At 34.8% G+C, this 19,944-nt stretch overlaps 3 protein-coding genes across 8 annotated transcripts; 1 reads left to right on the top strand and 2 right to left on the bottom strand.

Moving 5' to 3' along the window:
• Nucleotides 1–1,941: 1,941 nt before the first annotated feature.
• On the top strand, nt 1,942–19,643 carry LOC117794203. Of its 6 annotated transcripts, none has more exons than XM_034634745.1 (9): nt 10,307–10,368; nt 10,747–10,939; nt 14,363–14,456; nt 14,575–14,678; nt 17,683–17,793; nt 17,864–18,098; nt 18,511–18,631; nt 19,062–19,178; nt 19,239–19,533. In XM_034634745.1, the coding sequence occupies exons 2-9, from the start codon at nt 10,853–10,855 to the stop codon at nt 19,531–19,533; spliced, it is 1,164 nt and encodes a 387-aa protein (XP_034490636.1). In that variant the 5' UTR covers nt 10,307–10,368; nt 10,747–10,852. The 6 variants fall into 6 exon arrangements, with proteins under 6 accessions (XP_034490639.1, XP_034490636.1, XP_034490635.1 ...); XM_034634744.1 differs by having other exon boundaries at nt 10,307–10,392; XM_034634746.1 differs by having other exon boundaries at nt 10,356–10,372.
• Nucleotides 3,093–4,333, bottom strand: LOC117794204. Its single transcript, XM_034634749.1, has 2 exons — nt 3,900–4,333; nt 3,093–3,660 (listed from the first exon to the last, which is right to left on the bottom strand). Exons 1-2 carry the CDS (start codon nt 4,299–4,301, stop codon nt 3,208–3,210), a joined length of 855 nt encoding a protein of 284 aa, XP_034490640.1. The 5' UTR covers nt 4,302–4,333; the 3' UTR covers nt 3,093–3,207.
• LOC117794202 (atypical kinase COQ8B, mitochondrial) lies at nt 4,751–7,970 on the bottom strand. Its single transcript, XM_034634742.1, has 3 exons — nt 6,963–7,970; nt 6,093–6,903; nt 4,751–5,444 (listed from the first exon to the last, which is right to left on the bottom strand). The coding sequence occupies exons 1-3, from the start codon at nt 7,657–7,659 to the stop codon at nt 4,892–4,894; spliced, it is 2,061 nt and encodes a 686-aa protein (XP_034490633.1). The 5' UTR covers nt 7,660–7,970; the 3' UTR covers nt 4,751–4,891.
• Nucleotides 19,644–19,944: the final 301 nt, after the last annotated feature.

Genomic DNA, 19,944 nt, shown 5'->3' with positions numbered 1-19,944 from the left:
ATAGTCGCTCTACTGTACGTGGTGTGGAGGAAGATCACTTCTACAAAAGGGATCCCGTCACATCAGGGCATAGACGAACTGGAGGCACAGGCCACCAGTGCAGCCACCCCCAAGGCACCTTGATCTGCGGGACGCAGATCTTTGAAGGGGGAGGAGTTAACAGTGCAGTATTTCCCCCTTTACTCTCATCGCCCCCCGCGATGAGCTGCACATTTCAAGCGCTGTCGCAATATCCGCCAACAGCCCAGCGCTCTACTTCCCTCGTCGCCCCCCGCGCCGAGTCAGCATTCTAAGGGCCGTTGACTCGCCGAAACAGCGGCTTCGCTGAGACAGCGGTCACCATATCCGCTGTTGCACAACACCGGCAAGTTCGGGGCCAAACAGCCCAATACTTACGATCAGCAATTTGCTGTATGGAAATACGGCGCAACAACAACAACGCGGGATGATCATATTGCACCGTCTGCAAGACGGGCACCGACGCGGACGTCGACGCCAACACCAAGACGAGCAACGAGGTTTGCTGTAGAAGAATTCAGCCAGCTAGGGTTAGACTCAATTGGGACTTGGAAGAGACCTGTAGAAACCTCGAACAAATAAATTGACATAAAATAAACCATTCAAGAATAAATTATAACGTTAACCTAAACCGTCGCTACTTCTATCTTGGGACTGGGAATAGACGCTGGATTGGGGAAATCTTCCGTGAGGATATCAAACAACCAAAGAAACCAAGGAATCCACAGGAACCTAATTATGTTTAGGTAAAGATGCCATTCCGTTATCATGGGGTAACGGAAAGGCTTAACTTATATATACATATATATATACATACATACGTATATATTTATGTATTGAGAATCTATAATAAAGACATTTTTCGACGTGCTGTGATAGTACACATAAAATAAATAAGAGCGAATAAGCCATATAAGCCCTCGTGCAAAAATTATTATAAATTAAGCTAAAGTAAATGTCACGTTTATTAAACTTAACTTGCTGAATACCCTTACCAAAAATGTGTGCGATCAATTTTCAGGGGAAATCCCAAGCCAATAATATTTCATATGAAAATTAACGCTTTTAATATTAATTATATTTTGATGGATATTTTGTATTTATTTTTATGTATAAATATTATGTGCAGACAATTAAGTTTGCTTAGCTTCTCAAATGCAAACTGCATTTAAGGTTTGTTTATTGAACAAGTTGGCAGCAACCGAAATGAAGTAAAACAAACAACAACAAAACACTTTCATTGATAAACAGCAGCAGCGAGAGCAACGACAACAACAACGGAGAGATCAACGGCTGTTGCACTTTGTCTTGCGGCTTTTGTTTTACGCTCTCTCTCTCACGCACACACACACACAGAGTAGCACATACAGTAAGACAATTAATTGTTTTGACCAAAACCAAATTCACTTATTTTATTTTACAAGAAATAAATATTATTTTGGCTTATTATTATTTTATCTTTTTTACTAAAAATGCTTAAGAACAAATTGAGCTTAACTATTTAAAGACATGCAAAAATAAATGTAAATTAATTAACTGGCTAACTTGGCATTAAAAGTTAAATTATTTTAAATCGGTTATATTAGTGGGTCAAATAAACTGGCAGTCACTGTATGTAAATTTATATATGTATGCATTCATACTTACATTGATATATGTATGGATGTATGTGAGTACATATTTATTTGTCCAAAGTAGCCGCTACAACAACAGCAATAACTGGCATCAATCAGCTCGCGATGCGTTGTCGTCGACAATTGAGACTAACCAACATTAAACTATAACTTCCTCACACACATATGCATGTACATGTACATATATATATATATTTATATATATGTATATATACTTATGCATACTTATGCACAAGACACGCAGACGCACACACTCCTTAATATGTGTTGCTGTTGTAATAATATTTGCACTGTTGTTGTTGTTGTTGTTGTTGTTATTGCACGCACGTCAAATACAAAAAAAAAAACTTGCAAAAAATACATAAAAAAAATAAAATATAATAGAATAATAATAATAGTAGACACATAATAACAATTGCAGGCAGCGACGTTGAGTTGCGCGCGCGCGGTTTTAAGTCACTTGTTGACCGCACAGCAGCAGCAACAACAACAAATAAACAAACAACGCGACAGGCGGCATCAAATATTGAACTAAAAAAAAAAATTAAATAAACAGCCAAGAATTTAAATTAAATGTGTACATATGTATATATACACAATATAAATATCTATATAATACGTTGTGTGTTGTTGTTACTATTATTATTATTAAAATTCTTGTTGTTGCTGCTGCTGCGACAGCAACTGCTTCTAATCGTTTATACGATGACGGCCACAACGCACGAAGTGCACGACGAACGATCTGACACGCACGAAATGCAAAAACGCACTGAAAATGATATTTAAAAGAGAGTAGCGACATTTTTATTATTTACGGTATGGCCCACGCATTTGACGGATCTATTTCAATAGCATTGCACATTATATATTACGCTCTATTATTTGTCCAGATCGTTGCCGTTGCATAGACTCACTGTCGCTGCTTTATCAGCTGAGCAAACCGAATAAGTTTTTGTTTAAATTCTACAGGTTACAAAAAGAGCAAAGATTCAAATGAAATGGAAAATAACGCAAATGCTCAAATTGGCACTGTTGTGCTCGAAGTGCGTATTTAACATGCGCTGTTAGGAGCACTGTTAGTCACAACATACGGTTATACTGGAATGACACTTTTAAATATTTGTGCACCTTTCTAGTGCTGCCAGCTTTTTAATTAAAAAGATAGCTGTTCCTGGCTGGAAAGCTTTCGAAAAATAACTAAAATTGCAATTCAAAATAGCTATAAAAAATATCCATAGCTTTCAACATAATTTTGGAAAGCTCATTTATAAAATATAGCAGAACTTCTACTGTTTTTGATTGGTTTTTCTGCTAGTTTTTACTGAAATATGGATATTTTAGCAACACTGATATGCAAGTACACATGAAAAGCTTAAGGACGGATATTGAAAGCATCATTCCAGGCAAAACTGCTGTCTACAGTGTAGATAACAGTACCAATTGAGACTGTTAACAATAATATTACTGTTAGTTTGAATTGTAAAATTGCAAGAAATGTGAAATTGGTATTTAAAAAAATATACTATTATATATGATATTTCCACACATTTTACATCTAGATTTTTGGGTCTAGATTCAAGAATGACATTTGCTTGATCATGCTCAACATTCGATCATATCTGCCGGTTGAGAAAGACACCGAGGAATGAACTTGGGATAATGAGCTACGTCTGAAACGCAGCTTTTCATCCAGTTCATCTTTAATTGCCTTGATTGTTACCAATGACACCATTGAATTCCACAATGGCTCCGACTCAATGAATCCATATACCCAACATTTTAATTGTTTACATTGTTGTATCAGTTCATTATTGGTACTGGCACAAGTGATTTCTGTTTTCTCCAACTCTTCGAGTATCTTGCGCTTTTCCTTATGATACGCTGCCTTGGAATACATCCGATTTACACGTCCATTAAAGATCCTCTTCATTTCCTTAGCGCCCTCGTAACATTCAGTCCAGTTGAAGAAGACATTATTTAAATATTTATAACGCTGTAGACATCTTACCTAGAGTTAGAATTTTTACTTTAATTTACTGAATAACTTCAATTATCACTTCATGTTCTATTTAATTTTCATTTTAAGCATTTTTGCCAGAACTTGACCATTAAAAAGCCAGATTTTAAAATTATAATATTTTTTTACACATGCAAAATACAAACTTCGTCGTTTAAGTTGGTTAGTAAATAACAAAAAAAAAATATATATATATATGTATATGAAAATTTTGCAAATTCTAGTCTTACCCCCTCCAAATCCATGTGAAGTTTCATCGATTCAATAGCTTCAGTTTGATGATGTGCAATGCTTATTTTCTTTTCCAAATTCCAGAGGGAATGATGCAAATCAATCATAGATTTCTTAGCTGATTTGGAGCAATCAAAGAGTTCTTCCAATTGGTGTTGCAGTTTATGCGAATTGTTCTGCAATTTGCGTATATTCCCATTTCTGGAGCCGTGCAATTCAAGTAGGGCATCGGCTGATTCACGCCGCGGACAGGCCGGCACACCCGTCTGCAGTTTTAGCTCCATTTCATCCAAATACAATGTCATCTCCTGCAATTCCCTTGCAATTTGCTCCACATCGAGTTCAGTTTCCTCCTCACCAAGGCTGTTGCTGCTGCTTGGCGTCGACTTCCAAGGAAACATTATGTCTTAATGTTTGTGTAGAGTTTGTGACCACTGTAGTTATGATAATATTTCTTACAACAAATCCAAAGCTGTCTTTTCCACAATAATTTTCAAGCAGCCCGAGCAAAGCAGATTAAACTATTTCAATTTTGTTTAGTTTAAATTATCATCAGAATCCTTACATCATTTTAATATAATTTGTAAATTTCAGAATCTTTTTTTTATGATTTTCTAATTAAGCAATATTTTTTTATAAATTTGTATTAGTTTTATTTTAATTATTTGCTTCCTCTATAGGATAAATACAGACGACATTGCTTGTGTAGCCTTCGTTATTTTACTTATCTGTTGCGGCTCCAAAAATAAATTTTCAAATAGTTCGAAATCAGAATTTATAAACAACGAATTCCATAAATTCTTATTACAATCTTTAAGGTACATAACTTTTAGCATTTACATAATACGTTTTATAAGTTTTATCAAACATTATTTATTCCATACTCCTTTCAACTCATATACAAATCATTCAGTTATTACATTTTATACAGTAAGAGCACTTAGTCTAACATTTAAAAAAAAAAATATGAGTAAGCCTCAACAATAAAGTATTAATCCTTGAACTTGCCTAAAATGATCTCATTATAGAAGGGAACACAATTCATGCGGACATTGAGACGAGCGCAGAGTAGGAAAATCCCCGACAATTTGCGGTGTATGGAGTAAATCTCCTCGGGCGGTGGACATAAACGATGTGCCACCATTGTGGGCACCAGGGTAGCCAAGCGTTCCGTAGTATTCTGTTTACCAAAATCAAAGGGACCATCATATCGAAAGATTTCGCCCAATATCATGACGGCATCGACATGAGCCTGTTCCATTTGCTTTGTCTCGTAGCCGGTGAGGAATCCCATCTGTCGGGACATTTCCAGAACGCCCTGACGATTGTTTTCTGCCGCACTGATGATAACCTGACGATAATTTTTGATGAACTCGTGCTTATAGAAGCGTGTGGAGCCAAAATCAATCAGCATAAGACGACGACTGTTCGCATCGTACAGAAAATTTGACCAATTTGGATCCGTTTGCATGCATTCGATCTCAAAGAGTTCGCGGAGACAAAGCTTTAGCACGGAGCTGGCAATATGAGCACGATGCTCATAGCTGTAATTGGTAATAGATATGGATTAATCAAAAAGTTTAAACACCTATAATTAAAATTGTATTCAAAATCATTATACTGTCTTTTCTAAATCGGATTATTCAATTGTGTTTTAAAGTAATTGATGCTGGCTCAGGAATTGATCTCTGGCTGACACCTACAAGTTGAGTATCTTAATAAATAGATCTAATAATTATACAGAGTTGGAAATCAAATGATGATGTAATAATGACACTCAAATAAAGTATGAATGAAATCTACTGTGTGTTTAACAGTTTAATCATAGTACCTGAACAAAGCGACGACAGAGGTATTGAAAATTGATATTGTCAAACAATAAAATTGTGTCTATTATTTTTTTTATCGAAATGATGGAATATTAAATGTAGATGCAGATATAGTCGGGTTTTTCATAGCATTACCCTAAAAAAATATTTTCGGTTTAAATCTATGAAATTTTATATATAAAAACTTGTTAGAGCATCTTTAAATTTTGTCTTGGCTTAAATTTTTTTGTTTTTGCCCATATTTGTTTAATACATGATTGGATATCATAATGACCTTTATAGAGAGCTTCGACTGTAGTTGTAATCCTTAACTTATTTTTCATAATGTTATCTCTTTTTCTATATGTTTTACTTGAAACTCACCTCAGCTCGAAGCACTTGTCTAGTGGCACGCCTGGAACGAGCTCTGTGGTGAGCACACTGGATGTGGTCAGCTCACGTATAACCTTGGGCACATAATACTCTGGATATGGTGATATCATTTCACGAAACTTTTCGGTATATTCCGCCTCGCGGGCATAGTCCACCTCCCATTGGAGTTCACGTTTCGCCACACGCACCACATTGTCGATGAAGAAGCCCTGGGGAAAGACATCCCACACCTTGAGCATGCCCACGAGATTATCAATATCGCTTTCAATGCTCTGGGCAACACCTGGATATTGTATCTTAATGGCCACATCCATGCCATCGAGCAACGTGGCCCGATGCACTTGGCCAATGGATGCGGCTGCAAACGGTTTGTCATCGAAGCTAATCAAACGCTTGCGCCAATCCGGACCCAACTGTGTGGTCATCACACGTTCCACCTGCCAGTCGGGCATATAATCAGCCGCCTGGCGAACACGTTCGAATGCCTTTGCCAGTTGTGGCGACACCACATTAGTGTCCTGTATGCTCAGAATCTGGCCAATCTTCAGGGCTGCGCCACGCACCTTGCACAGCGTGTCCACAATGCGTTCGGCATTCGCTGGACTCAGCAATGCATCACGCATGTTCGTTGATCCGCCCAGGCCAAGAGCACCCTTTGTCAGTTCATTAATGGTGCCCAGACCAAGACCGGCAAACAGGCCACCAAATGATGCCATGCGTCCCAGACGCGATGCCGGCACACGTCGCTGTTTCGCCACCTTGCTCAGTTCCGGCAGCAAGGTTTCCGTATTTTTTGGAGCAACTAAAGAAGTGGTAAAGTGTCACAAGTTGCAGTTAAATTTTTGCTGGATTTCTGCTTACCTGGCGTTGATCCTCCTGCTTTGGCTGGTGTGGTGTCGCCTGCAACAAAACGCATTATATTATCCACATACTGGGTGTCCTTGCTGAGGATGCCCTCATTGTTGCTAACAGTAACTGGCGTCGCCTTTGTTGTTGGTGGTGGTGGCGTTGGAGGCAACTGTTTGCTTTCCGTGTTGGCCGTGCGTAGGCTGACATTACGGTTTTTGTTGCGTTTCGAGAGGATCTCTTCAAACTCCAGCAGTGTTATGGATGATATATCCAGATTGGCAGCATCTGCCGCATCTATATGGCTGCGATTGCCGCCAGAGCCACCAACTGTAGCACCACCAGCACCACCAACACCACCAGCAGCAGCAGCTGTTGCTGCTGTGTTGGGTTGCCAGTTCATTCGTTGCATGACTGATAAATCGCAAGGTAATTTCGTTTCAATCAACTGGCACAATCCTTGGGCCACGACGTAACCGCGCTCTCCCGTCTCTTGTAACAGTTCCTGCAATTTCTTCAATTCCTCGCTCGGCTGCTCTCCGGCCGTACGCACTGCGTCCGCTGTCTGAGTCACATTGGCGGCCAACAGTTCGCGCACACTCGAATTGCTCCACAGATGCTTAGTCAACGCCAGATGCTCGCGACCGCACGCCTCCGCAACTATTTGCAGGCCCCGCAGCACGCCGAGCACGTCTTGCGCAGCGCGTGCCATCACCACAGGTTTGACCAGTTCACAGACTGACTGACTGACACACGAGTGGGTGTTGCTCTCGTCGTTGTAGTTGTTGTTGTTCTAGCTTGTCTGTTGCCGGCTAATCGTCAATAGCAGCTACTTGCAGCATCAATTTATGCGTTGTCCGTCTATGTATGCGTATGTGTCGCCTATTGGCTGCCTGTTTTGCACATTCAATTTTGTATTTCCACGATGCCCTTTAAATGTTTACAGTTACGTAAACATAAATAAATAAACTCGCATGAATGTTGCGAAATAACAAACAGCTGTTTTGGCTAACAACAAAGTAAAGTTGAATCGAATCGTTCGGACAAAGGAACGAACGAACTAAATCCCTGATTGTAGGTCATTTAGTTCAGTGACTAGAACTCTAATATAGTTCGTTCAGTGGACGAGGGTTGCCCATCCAGAAAAAAATTTCTTCACTGAAATGTTTACCTTAATTTTGTCCAATTACAAATTTTGAATTTTCATAAAATTTATTCATTTTTAATAGAGTTTTTTTGCGTTTTTCATTTTTCAATTTTTATTAGTGATGTGCGACAATATCGACAAGATAAGTTAACCATCGATAACAAAAATTAAACGATATTTTTCGAAGGCTTTTAAAGTGGCCACCCTGCCTAGAATATGATCATAAATCTGCAAGCGCGCGCAAATTAATTATTTTATTAGTTCTTAAAGCCAAAAGCTCAAATTAAATAAAAAATTTTAATTCGAAATTAGATAAAATAATGCGAACATTTTTATGAATGCAGGGAGTATGTTGTGAATCAGGGTGAGAAGTTGAGTATCTCAAATTCGAACAAAAATTCCTCAAACATTTTGAAAATTCTAGCTTTAAAATAATAGAAGTTCCAGATTTTGATAAATTTTGACAATTGATCACAATCTGAAAATGGGCTTAAATGGGCTTAAGTTGGCAGCACTGCTTAAAATTGACAGTTATATATGAATTAATGAATATATTCCACCAATCACACGCTCATTGCAATAAATAAATATACATTATTACTAGTATTTCTTGATAATTGTTAATATTTTTAGTCAGAATTTTACCCAGTGGTTGTCCTTGACACTGACTATGATTATTAAGCGTTAAATCAGCCTGACGAACGCACAATTTATGTACACAACATGCATGCAATAATCCAACCAAGTTCAATAACTCACAAAGAAGAAAGAAAAATGGTAAGCAAACATGTTTCCATGGAAAGCACCATAGGCAAATGACAGACAAACATACACGATAGGTTCTCATGGTCAGTTGTTAAAATTACGTAAAATTGCTTACGTCATATTACGTAGACGTAAATGCGACACGTCACATAACGTTAAGCATATACCCTTTACACCCACACTGTATTATGTCATACCACACAATGTCACAATTATACATGATAGAAACCATAGTTTATTTTTTCCTAATTTTAAACTAAATGTTTTTCTTAGTTAAAATTGGCTAACCCTATTTATTTCATCCTTGTTTTAGTTTAATTCTTATTTTTTGAACAATTTTCACAAGAAGAACACATTTCGTGACAAAAATAGAATACCCTCTGCAGCTGTATACAACTTTTATTTAGTTTAGAGCGGGAACCTATCACTTCTGCTTTCCAGTTTTGTCAAGAATCTTTTGCAGTCAAAATTATCAAACATCACCTTCAGAGCTTCTCCATGCATACAGGTTATTTTAATGTATATGTATGTAATTTAAACTATCTTAGCAGAACTGGATTCTTCGTAATATCTATTTCTGGTATCTCGCATTTTTTTGCGTAATTTAATGAATTTGCTAAGTCATAAACGCCTTTATTTTAAGATTAGCTACAAGCTAAGCCAATAAATATCATCTTGCATACAGGGTATTAAAAATTTCAAGCTCCAAAGCGATAAGCAAAAGTGTTTAGAGAAAAGCCTATTAGCCGACTAATTAACTTAGAGATAAGTATAAAAGATAAATATAGTACAGTAGAGTAGAAGATCGTGAATTCATATAAATATTGTATTATGAAATAAATTATATATATGACATTAAAATAAAGCTTTGCACAACTAATTAAATTTTTATGAATATAAAAGATAACAACAAATTGTTCCATCTAGTTGTTTATTACTTTGTAATATAAATTGTCGTCAATGCTCACAGCATTCTCTTTTTCTTAAAGTGGAATACTTAAGATACTTATGTATCTTAATTGTAAAAATATTCATATGATATTCATAAATTTATTGATATTTATCAAATTAAATTATGTATTCTTTATGTGCCTCAAATAAATTAGATATCAAGTCAATCGTAAACAAATGCGAAATGACAGCTAAGAATCAACAAATTGGAATTCGCAATTTTTCGAGTTCGAATCGTTTTCAACTCTGGATCAACCAACGTCAAGCGTCGCGACGCGTCGCTGTTGACGTCGCGCTGCTCGCGTCGCTGTCGTGGCGGCTGTGTTGTTGCTGCTGCTCTGTTATCGCGTCGACGTCGCGACGTCAGCTGTCTTCGTGTTGTTGCATTAAGTATATATTTGCTGTCGCTGTTGTTGTTGTTGTTGTTGAATTGTTGCTGGGGTTGTTCGAGCACCTCGAAATGCTGCCGCCAAAACGCAGACAATTCAGTTTGAATTCTGCCTTCAAGCGCTTTAGAACAGAATTATAAATAACACTACTTTGGCCGTTATTAGTATTATTTGTTTACACAAAATTAATATTGTGTGTATGCGGCTTCGTTGCATTGTATTTCGTTTCGTTTGTTGATATTATTATTATTGTTATTAATTATTATTAAGTTCATTATAATTGTTGTTGGTTTTTTTTAGTATAATTTTGTTTTCCAGCACTTTGCATTTGCAATTTTAATTTAGCGCATAGCTAATTTTTATTGTTGTTCTTCTTCGAATTTCTATTATTGTTTTTGTTTTTCTTACAATTTTTATTTATGTGATTTTTGTTGTTGTGATCAATGATAAGAGAAACGCCTCGCGAATACCTAAACAAACACACTTACTCACACAACCAACACACACATGTATAATTTTTTTATTCATCATATTGCTCGAATTTTAGTGCCAAAAAGTGTGAAGAACGAAATACGGTCCAAATAATATAGACGAGAACAAAAGCCCACGCAGCCAATTGTACATCCCCGGTTGCCCACCAAATATTATCCAGCATGTCGTCCTGCAAGATATTACCCCGTCGCCAGGCAATACCCGTACTCTATACGAGGGGCACCCACTACGAGGTCGGCTTCGATATGGTAAGCCAGCTAATTGGGGGTCCTTAGCAACCCCTTTGACCTTTCACTAGTTCACTATTGCTTTTGCTGTTGGCCAAGTCACGCTAACTTAATAATAGTTTCACTTACAATGTGTAAAAGTAGTGAAATTCAGTTTTAATGAATTTGTAAGCATTGAAAATGAGTCTTTTTAAATTTCCGTAAGCTTTCTCATTCTTTTAAGTTTCTTTAACAAATTTCGATTTGATTATTTGACTTTTAAAACTTGCCTAGATCAATAATAAGTAGAAACGTGAACTTAATTGAGGGAGTTACTAATTCTAATTGTTCGATAACATATTAAATTTTAATTTCTAATTGCAATTAATGGTTGACAGTGATCTAACGACTATTGAATACCCTGTATAGAAATATAGCATCCTCTGTATGAAGTATAATCATCATAGCTTAATTAAGATACCAGTTCATTAAAACTATAATTATTTATATGCATTGCATTAAATGCATTTTTTTTTTGCCATTATTATCGAATTCACAGTGCATTTTGAATTGCCATTCAAGCAGAAAATTCAAATATGCTGTGAAATATCGAAAAGATAAAGAAAAAACTACAAAAGCAGAAAGAACAAAATAAATAAATTATAATTAGAATCACATAAAACATCTGATCCCTTTTTTCATTACTAAAGCTCATCAGATATTCTATTTGAAACTGACATACCATATAACTCAATGCATATGGAGCAATACTAAAAAATTAAATACACGTTAGATACACCTTTTATAATTGGCTTTCAATCACAAAAAAACTTTGAATTTGAATAAAGTCTTTGTTCAACTCTAAAAAAATTTCAATGAAAAATAATTTCCAGACTACATTTTAAATTTCTCGCCGTGTAATTAGCCTTTGTTTGCACATTGCTTGTACTACAATAATATGCGGACTCTTATCGGTTCTTTGACTGCAGTGAATATACATATGTACATATTATATACTCAGCAAATATTAAATGAAGTCTTTGGACTGATGTTGATAAGTGAAATTGTTTCAATAATCAACAGTGTTTCACTCTCGCATCAATATCAAAAAAAAAAAAAAAACATATTTAAAAATACATAAGACCTACACAAACAAGCAGAAAAAAACAAAGATAAATACAATTTTTTCATACATTATTTGATATTCATATTTTTGATGTTTTCAATAAAGAAAAACAAAGAGTAAGGACCCAAGACAAAGAATATATATATATACATATGATGAACATTGCAACCGGCCCTATTAATCACGATTTCCGAAATATGTGCAAACTTTTTTTGACTAACAAGTAAATCTAGTCAACTTAAACATTTATTTATTTTAATATAATTTTTTTTAATTTGAAATAAATATTTAAGGCGAAAATTTAAAAAGTATAACTGAAATTAGAAAAGGACAGTGTTCCGGATAGGAGATGTTTCAGTAAAAATTCAGGCAAATTCATTTTAAAAAGGGACAAATCTGTCCTGAAAAAACTCTCCCTAGTGTATAAAGATTAGTTTATATTTAGAGTTATCAATCTCTGGCTGATAAACCCCGGTCGAGCTATTACTATCTACGTGAACTTAGTTATGAAAGCTTATATTTATAAAGCTTGGGACAACTGATTCTTTTGAGTGTACATTGAAACTGTAGCTATAGAATGTAATAGCTGTCTTGTATATTTTCATTCAAAGTGTGAGCTCTTATAGAAATAAAATATATATTTATTTCTATATTAGATCTCAATGAAACTAATTATTTAAAAGCTTCATAGCAATCTACAAAATTAAATGAAATTCGATCCTAATCAAAGCATTTATTATGTTGTTACCCTTAGTTCTCCCGTCAAATTGATTATTCATTTTATTATCACATTATGTTTTAAGCTTTTTAAATAAAGTTGAATGACTGTGCCTTGAAATAAGACAGATGTTAAATCGTTTTACTTTTAAGAATTTTTTTGTAATCAAATTATTGACATTTAAGCTAAATCCAAAGACTATATGAAATAGATTTCAGAAGCAGAATATAAATTAACCCAACAAATTCTTACGAGCCTACTTGGAATACAAAACGTCATTTACAAAATTATTTGCAGGCTTCAAAAGCTCTTTCTTCTGACCTTAGAGTTTCAGTTTTGGAAGTTGAGCTTCGTCTTTTCTAGCTTTCGTTGTAGAGGGGCTTGCTATTTAGTTGTTTGACCCAGTTCCTGGTTAACCTTCATTCAGGCACTCACAGTCACACTCACTTGGCTTTGAACCGGAATTGGTAGGAAAAATGTGAGCAAAAAAAAAAAACAAACCATGCACAATTGGCCAATATCAAGGGCAAATGGCAATTAGCATACAGGCACGGTCCCGGGCCCAAGATCAGTGCCAGAAATCGGAGGGAGTCGTGTGTCAATAGGCGACTACAGGTAGTTGCCTCTGGACTGTGGGGGGGCCCACCCAAATGCTGAAATTAAAATAAAATGAATACAAGCATTCATGCGGCCATTTACAAGCAAACCTATAGCAACACTCACTAACAATAACCATTATTCATATTGTTGTTCGTTTTGTTTGCTTAGCGATCGGTCGTGATCGATTATGTTTTTTTCCCTTTTATTTATTTTTGTCTCCATGTCTTTTTTTTTTTAAATTATTTTTCAGCATCCAATAATAGCTTAAGACAAGTGCAACACGAGTGCAATGAATATGCTTTTAATAACCCAAAATATAATACCCTTACAAGCATAATGTGCTCCGATTTTAAGCCAAATCTGAGCAAGCTTTTTAAAAAATGGGAATGTGGACTTATTTTTTAGTTGTAAAAGTTATCTACACATTGTATCTTTTAATTCGATTAATCATGATTTTTATAAAAATAATTCATTCTTTGCACTATTGTTTTTATATTTTGCAGCATTGTTGTTCAAGAGGCTATAAAATAGGCTACAAAACTATTTTTCTTATCACATGTGAGATAAAGTCTACTCTTGGATAACATTGTTTTATAATATTATTCTTGTTGCTATGCAATGTTGTATGAAAATTTCAGACTCGAAGGTCTTATAGTTTGGGCTGTGCAATGATCAGTGAGTCAGTTAGCTAGGACAAAGATTTATACTTCAACATACACAAGCATTTGATAAACAAAATTCCTTTTGATATGAAAGTGTTATAGCATTAATATATCTAACCTATTTTTTTTAAGTTTGAATATGGAAAAATATTTATTTTATGTTTTACTGACTGCTTAGATCGTTTCGATCTATTAATAGTTAAATAACAAAATACCATTTGTTAGTAACAAATCGATATTACCCCACAGATGGGGTAAACAAAAAAATCAATTTGCAAACTGGAAGATGTGTTTAGAAAGCCAAGTGCTTGAAGTTTATTCACTTACGGGTCCTCAAGCTTATTCACTTTTATTTCCAGGGTCGCACATTCGGCTCTATGATCAAGAACTTTCTGATCTTATCTCAACCGCTGAACGAAACGTATTTGCCGCTATACGCCACCACAAAAGGCAGTGAGTATATTCACAACAGTTAACATCAGTGCTTCATAATTTTAGAGTACTCATTTATAATGTGAATCATTTGTATTTTGTTTTTTTTTTTCGCAAATCGTTTGTTTTTTTATTGCAGGGCAAATCTATAATGAGACATTGGAATCGGTGAAATGTAGCTTTCCGCAATATATACGAGAATTGGAGGGCGTGGCCGATGGTGCTGAGGTGGAGTTCCATAAGGTGAGTAATTCTGTATGGATTACAGCAGCAAATGCCAAAACGCAACTTAATTTACAATTAGCAAATCTTCAAAAACCTCATTTCCCCTCGTAGCATGGTGTAATATATAATTAGCACTTGAATTAACAATTAAAACAAATACAAGTGCATAATTGTTGAAAATATCTAAACAAAAAAAAAATTTGAAAAAAAAAAATAAAACAATACTTGAATACTGCAAATAATAATATAATAATAATATGAAATAAACAACATAAATTAGTTGTATTGTTCTTTTTGTTATTGGCTATTTAGCGGGGGCGATTAACGGCGACAGCAAACTTCAACTTGAGCTTTCTAACGGTAAAGCTAATGCCAAAGTCGTCGCACACTGTTGCATTGCGTGTCGAATTTAGTTGGCGTTGCAAGTTTGCCAATGTTTCAATGACAACACCAAACGCATTGGCAACTAAAACGTACAACGTACAAATTCACATGCCACAAACAAACTTATATATATATATATATATAGCCAACTACTCGTAACTATATTAATTTACCTACATTTCTATATGTAACAGTAATTACAATTGGCACTCGCCTATAACGAGCACATAATTATTGAGCATGATATATATAATATAGTTAAATTACATTTATAAACAATTAATCAATTAATCGGCGTTACTTTTAATTGTACGTTGCCTGAAAAAGATGGCATTAGAGATGTGTTAACTGCATGGTCAGCCTGTATTTTACGTATTTTATATTTGATTCATTATTAATATTTTTTAATAATTTTCCTTTAAAAATTTAGCAATTATAAAATATAATCTATTAAATATATAAACAATCAATCAATTATCGGCATAATTTCATTATACCCCACATAATATATGTCATGTTATAGTTTAAATGCAGATTACACTAAAATGTTACATTTTCATCAAATCTATTTGTTTTGAACTTGATAAATATTTAAAAAAAAAAAACTTAGAGCAATAATACAACTAGTCATTTTGAACAAAAAAAAATGATTTTCTTAATTTTAATTTAATTGAATATTACATCAAACAAAAGCCGATTCTAACATAACCAACTAATTAGCTAGAATGAGAACAGCTACAGATCACATTAAATCAGATGGCAGATATAATCAGCTAGAGCGAGAGCAGCATATTGTTCACGTGATTCGCACTCTTGAATTTTTAATTAAATTTTTGAATCATTTTTTTTTAATCCTTGGAATTTATCTTAAAATTTTTTTTTGCAATTAGCGTCATCACTTTTAGTCAGTTATTACTGTAGACAAATGTGGGAAAAAAAAAGAGCAAGTGTATTGGCCGTGCACAGTCATTGAACTAGTTCCGTTTTGTTGGCATTAATGTTGTTTTTGTTGATATTGTTGATGTTGTTGTTGCTACAGTTGCTGTTGCTGATGAATGTTCTCGTGTTGACGTTTTTTTCTAAGCCAATTTGTATTTGACCAATCTGCCCATATAAACGAAATGTTGTCAAGTGAAGGAGAAGCCCGACAAAAGAGGAAAAAAAACAAACAAAAGAAGAAGAAAATGTTGATTGTCTTAGATAATTCAGGTGCAAGGGTTTGCTTTGGCTTCGCTTCGAACAACCCGATTAACGGTCTATACTCGAAAGTGCAGTAGGGAATTTTTGCACATTTATTTGGAACTTAATTTTTATTTTATGGTGAACATCGCAGCTTTATGTACACAATTTTTTAGATAATTAATAATTTAATTACAACATGAAATGATTATGTGCCCCATAGTGTATTGGGTCTGGAACAGATGGCCGTGAATTGAAATAACACAAATCGAATATACTTCTGGGTTTTGGTTTTTGCAATCAAAATATGTTTTTATTATTACATTAATACATTTGTGAGGAAGTAGTGTGAATTATGGACTAAAAACTGTATCGCCGTTTAGTAAATGACCGCCAACCGGGGCATTGGTGTATTTGGTTAAAAGTAAACAATTTAACGAGCCGGGCTTATTAGCATGGCCAACTAACTGACTAACTAACTAGCTGTAACCGCTTGAAGTTTTGGTTGTCTAAGAAATGCGCAGCTGCCAATAATGTGATATAATTTTTTGCGTGCAATTAGTTGGCCAATTAAGTGCACGCAAAATCGAAATCGAAACTAACCTTGGCCGCCTACCGCATCATGGCTCTGTCGGCATCGGCATCGGCTTATCAGATTATGAAGCCGTTTAGAAGCCAACCAAGGGAATGACAAACTTGAAATTGCATAATTTATGAAACGCACAGATCAAATAACCAAACTGCCAATTACTTAAAGCAATCTTTTATTTAGAATTCCAAGGATTCCCACAAATTCATTAAGTAGTCTTTTACGATTCTTTACATATTTTCGCGCATTGAGTTTTCTTTCCCTGACACGCCCCCATCTCTAACTAAGAACCCTGATATGAATTTTTTGGGCTACGAAAAATGATTTTAAAATTCAGATTTAAGATTCGGCACACAGAAAGTCAGACATATATATTATTAAAAAGCACAGTCTTCAAAAAAATTGTATTTCTTTCAATTACAATGATTTATTGTCAAAATATAAATAATTGTGAGTACATTTCATTTAATTGCATATCTGAAAAATGAGCTAAACGATTGTGCATGATATTTACCCATCAAAAATTATTGAGTATAATTAATATTCAGAAAAGTATACGCCCTGTGTACGTGCAACTCATCATAATTAATTACATACTTTTTAATTGGCTGTCACTTATTGGGTATCATTAAATGGTCCTTAACCCATTGCAAAACAACAATAGGAAATTTATTGAATCAGCAAACAAAAGAGAAACATACTATTCATATAAATTATTTAATCGAGTTCTTTTTGAATTCCTTTCGATTCCCAGAAAACTTCATCTCTTGTCTAAAGTATTTTTATACCATTGCCGAGAGTACTATAAACTTGTCACGAAATGTGTTACGTAAGGGTATCAAATCGTTCTTTCTCGTTTTTCTTGTACAGTTGTTTCTGCTGCACTTGGATGAGATTTTGCCACAATCTCTAAAGCATCAGCCACGTAGTAAGAACCAACCCACCGGATGCTCCTCGATCATTGTTAACCAGAAGCATTGTGTAAGTAATCTGTGTGCGCACTCTCATAACTGTTGTCCAACTGTTGACCAACTGTTGTTGTTGAATGCAGCGTCTACTTGGCCACACGGAGGATGCGTTGACAGAAACGCTTAATCATTATTACTTTGTGGTGGCTCACATCATTAGCGACAAGCCGCAGGGTAAATACAATGTGAAGGAGGAGCATTTCATGTCTCTTTGCTATGCTGGACACTTGCCTGGCTATACAATGAGCCACAATCATCATGGACTCGTGTTTAGCATCAATACAATTAGCGCCGAATTGTTGCGCAGTGGCAAGACACGTGAGTATATAAACAATTTTTTGAATAGAATTCTATAATATAATTTGGCAATATCTCAGATATACTATTTTTAGATGTAGTATCCATGGTATACTTTTTTATTTAAAAACAAATATATATATATATGTAAAGAAAAGCTATAGCTATTTCAGATTTTCTCATGAAAAAAAAAGTTTAACAAAATTAATTATTTTATTAAAAATGTAAATACCAAAAGATGTTTTGTATCTTTTGTTTATTATATTTTAGTTAATTTTTAATTCCGATTACAAAAATTGAAAAACATCATATTCATTATATTATTATTTATATTTTTAAATAAAAATTTAAACTTAATTTTATTTTTTTTTTTATTAAATTATTTTTATTTTCATAAATTCAATCGTTACGGTCCCCAAATCTCTGCTTACAGCACGTCACTTCCTCACTCGCGCCTTGCTTGCCACGAGCAATGTGGATGATGCCTTCAGGGTGCTCAAGGATGCCGGAGTCGGTGCCGCGGATGCATGTTCCATTAACTTTAGCTTTTTGGGGTGAGTATACTTAGTTCTTTAGTTGACTTAGTTAGGTAGCTCATAGGAACTTTCAATATTTTTTTCATTACAAAAACAAGGACAAACAATTTTCCACGAAACAAAAAAATTATTTAAAATAAACACTCTGAGTAAAAAAAAAATAACTAGTTCATTAATGATTTATATAAAAAGCGAAATAAATCCACTAACTACAGATACGACATAAAGTTGGGTTTTTTTTGATAGATCCTTTTTTGTAACATATAATATGTAACCGTAGATGAAAATATTGCAAATGCCGAAATCAAAAACAATTTGAGCAAAAAAAAACTTTTATTATTGTTTTTTCCCATGTCCAGGTCCGTGTCTCTTTCGGTATATTTAGTAATACGAGTATTTGTCGAAATTCATATAGGAAATTAATAATTGCATTGATTTTCTCCTGTAGCGATCCCCGGCAAATGTTCTACAACGTAGAAATGGCTCCCAATCCAGAGAGGAAAAATGAATCGCATTTGAGTATTAAGGAGGTACCAATGGGTGCTTGCAATTTCCATGTTAATCAGTACGTATATTAGCCTTTACCACTCCACAAATCCATTCTCCAATCCAAGTATTCTTACAGATTTGATCGCATCCCCTTGGATCAGGCCAATGAACCTATGATTGAGTCAAGCATATCACGAATGCGTGCATTTTCCACCTACAAGCCGCCGGCCAGTGAGCAGGATGTCCGCACCATGCTGGGCGATGTCACCGGTGGATGTTATTGTGTCTGGCGTGACAATGGCAATCCTGATGAGCCGGTCAAGACAATTGCTGTTGGCATTTTCGATTTGAATGCTAAAACCTTTTCACTCTATTCCGATAATCCGTGTCTAACTGAGCCTCATTGCACGTTGCCCCTAATATACAAATAGAAGTAAAGTTAATGTAAATTATATATGAACTCATTCTATATCAAGGTTATTGAGTTGTTTATTTGTGCGTTCAATTAGCGTGCAGGCAATATATGGGCCTAATTATTATTGAAAACTGTATTATAATTTTCGATAAACATATGTAATTATATATATATATTTTTTTGTGGGCTTAGCAAATGTTTATAAACATATGTGCATATTTAATAAAAAAAAATCATTTATGTGGAAAAATATTGTTTAAGTTTTCGTTATTTTATCCGCTCTACCAACACTGCTTAGCATTGCCAGACTGTTGAGAAAAAAAAGTAAGCTAAATGATAGATGGTGATACATCGGCAAGTAGAGCTATCGATAGGTCAATGTTATTTTTGGCAAAATATCGAAGCAACCATTGAAGTCTTAAATGTG

This window comes from Drosophila innubila, chromosome X (genome assembly GCF_004354385.1).
Source record: "Drosophila innubila isolate TH190305 chromosome X, UK_Dinn_1.0, whole genome shotgun sequence".
Lineage (NCBI taxonomy): Eukaryota > Metazoa > Arthropoda > Insecta > Diptera > Drosophilidae > Drosophila > Drosophila innubila.
This window is presented reverse-complemented; position numbering and strand designations above follow the sequence as displayed.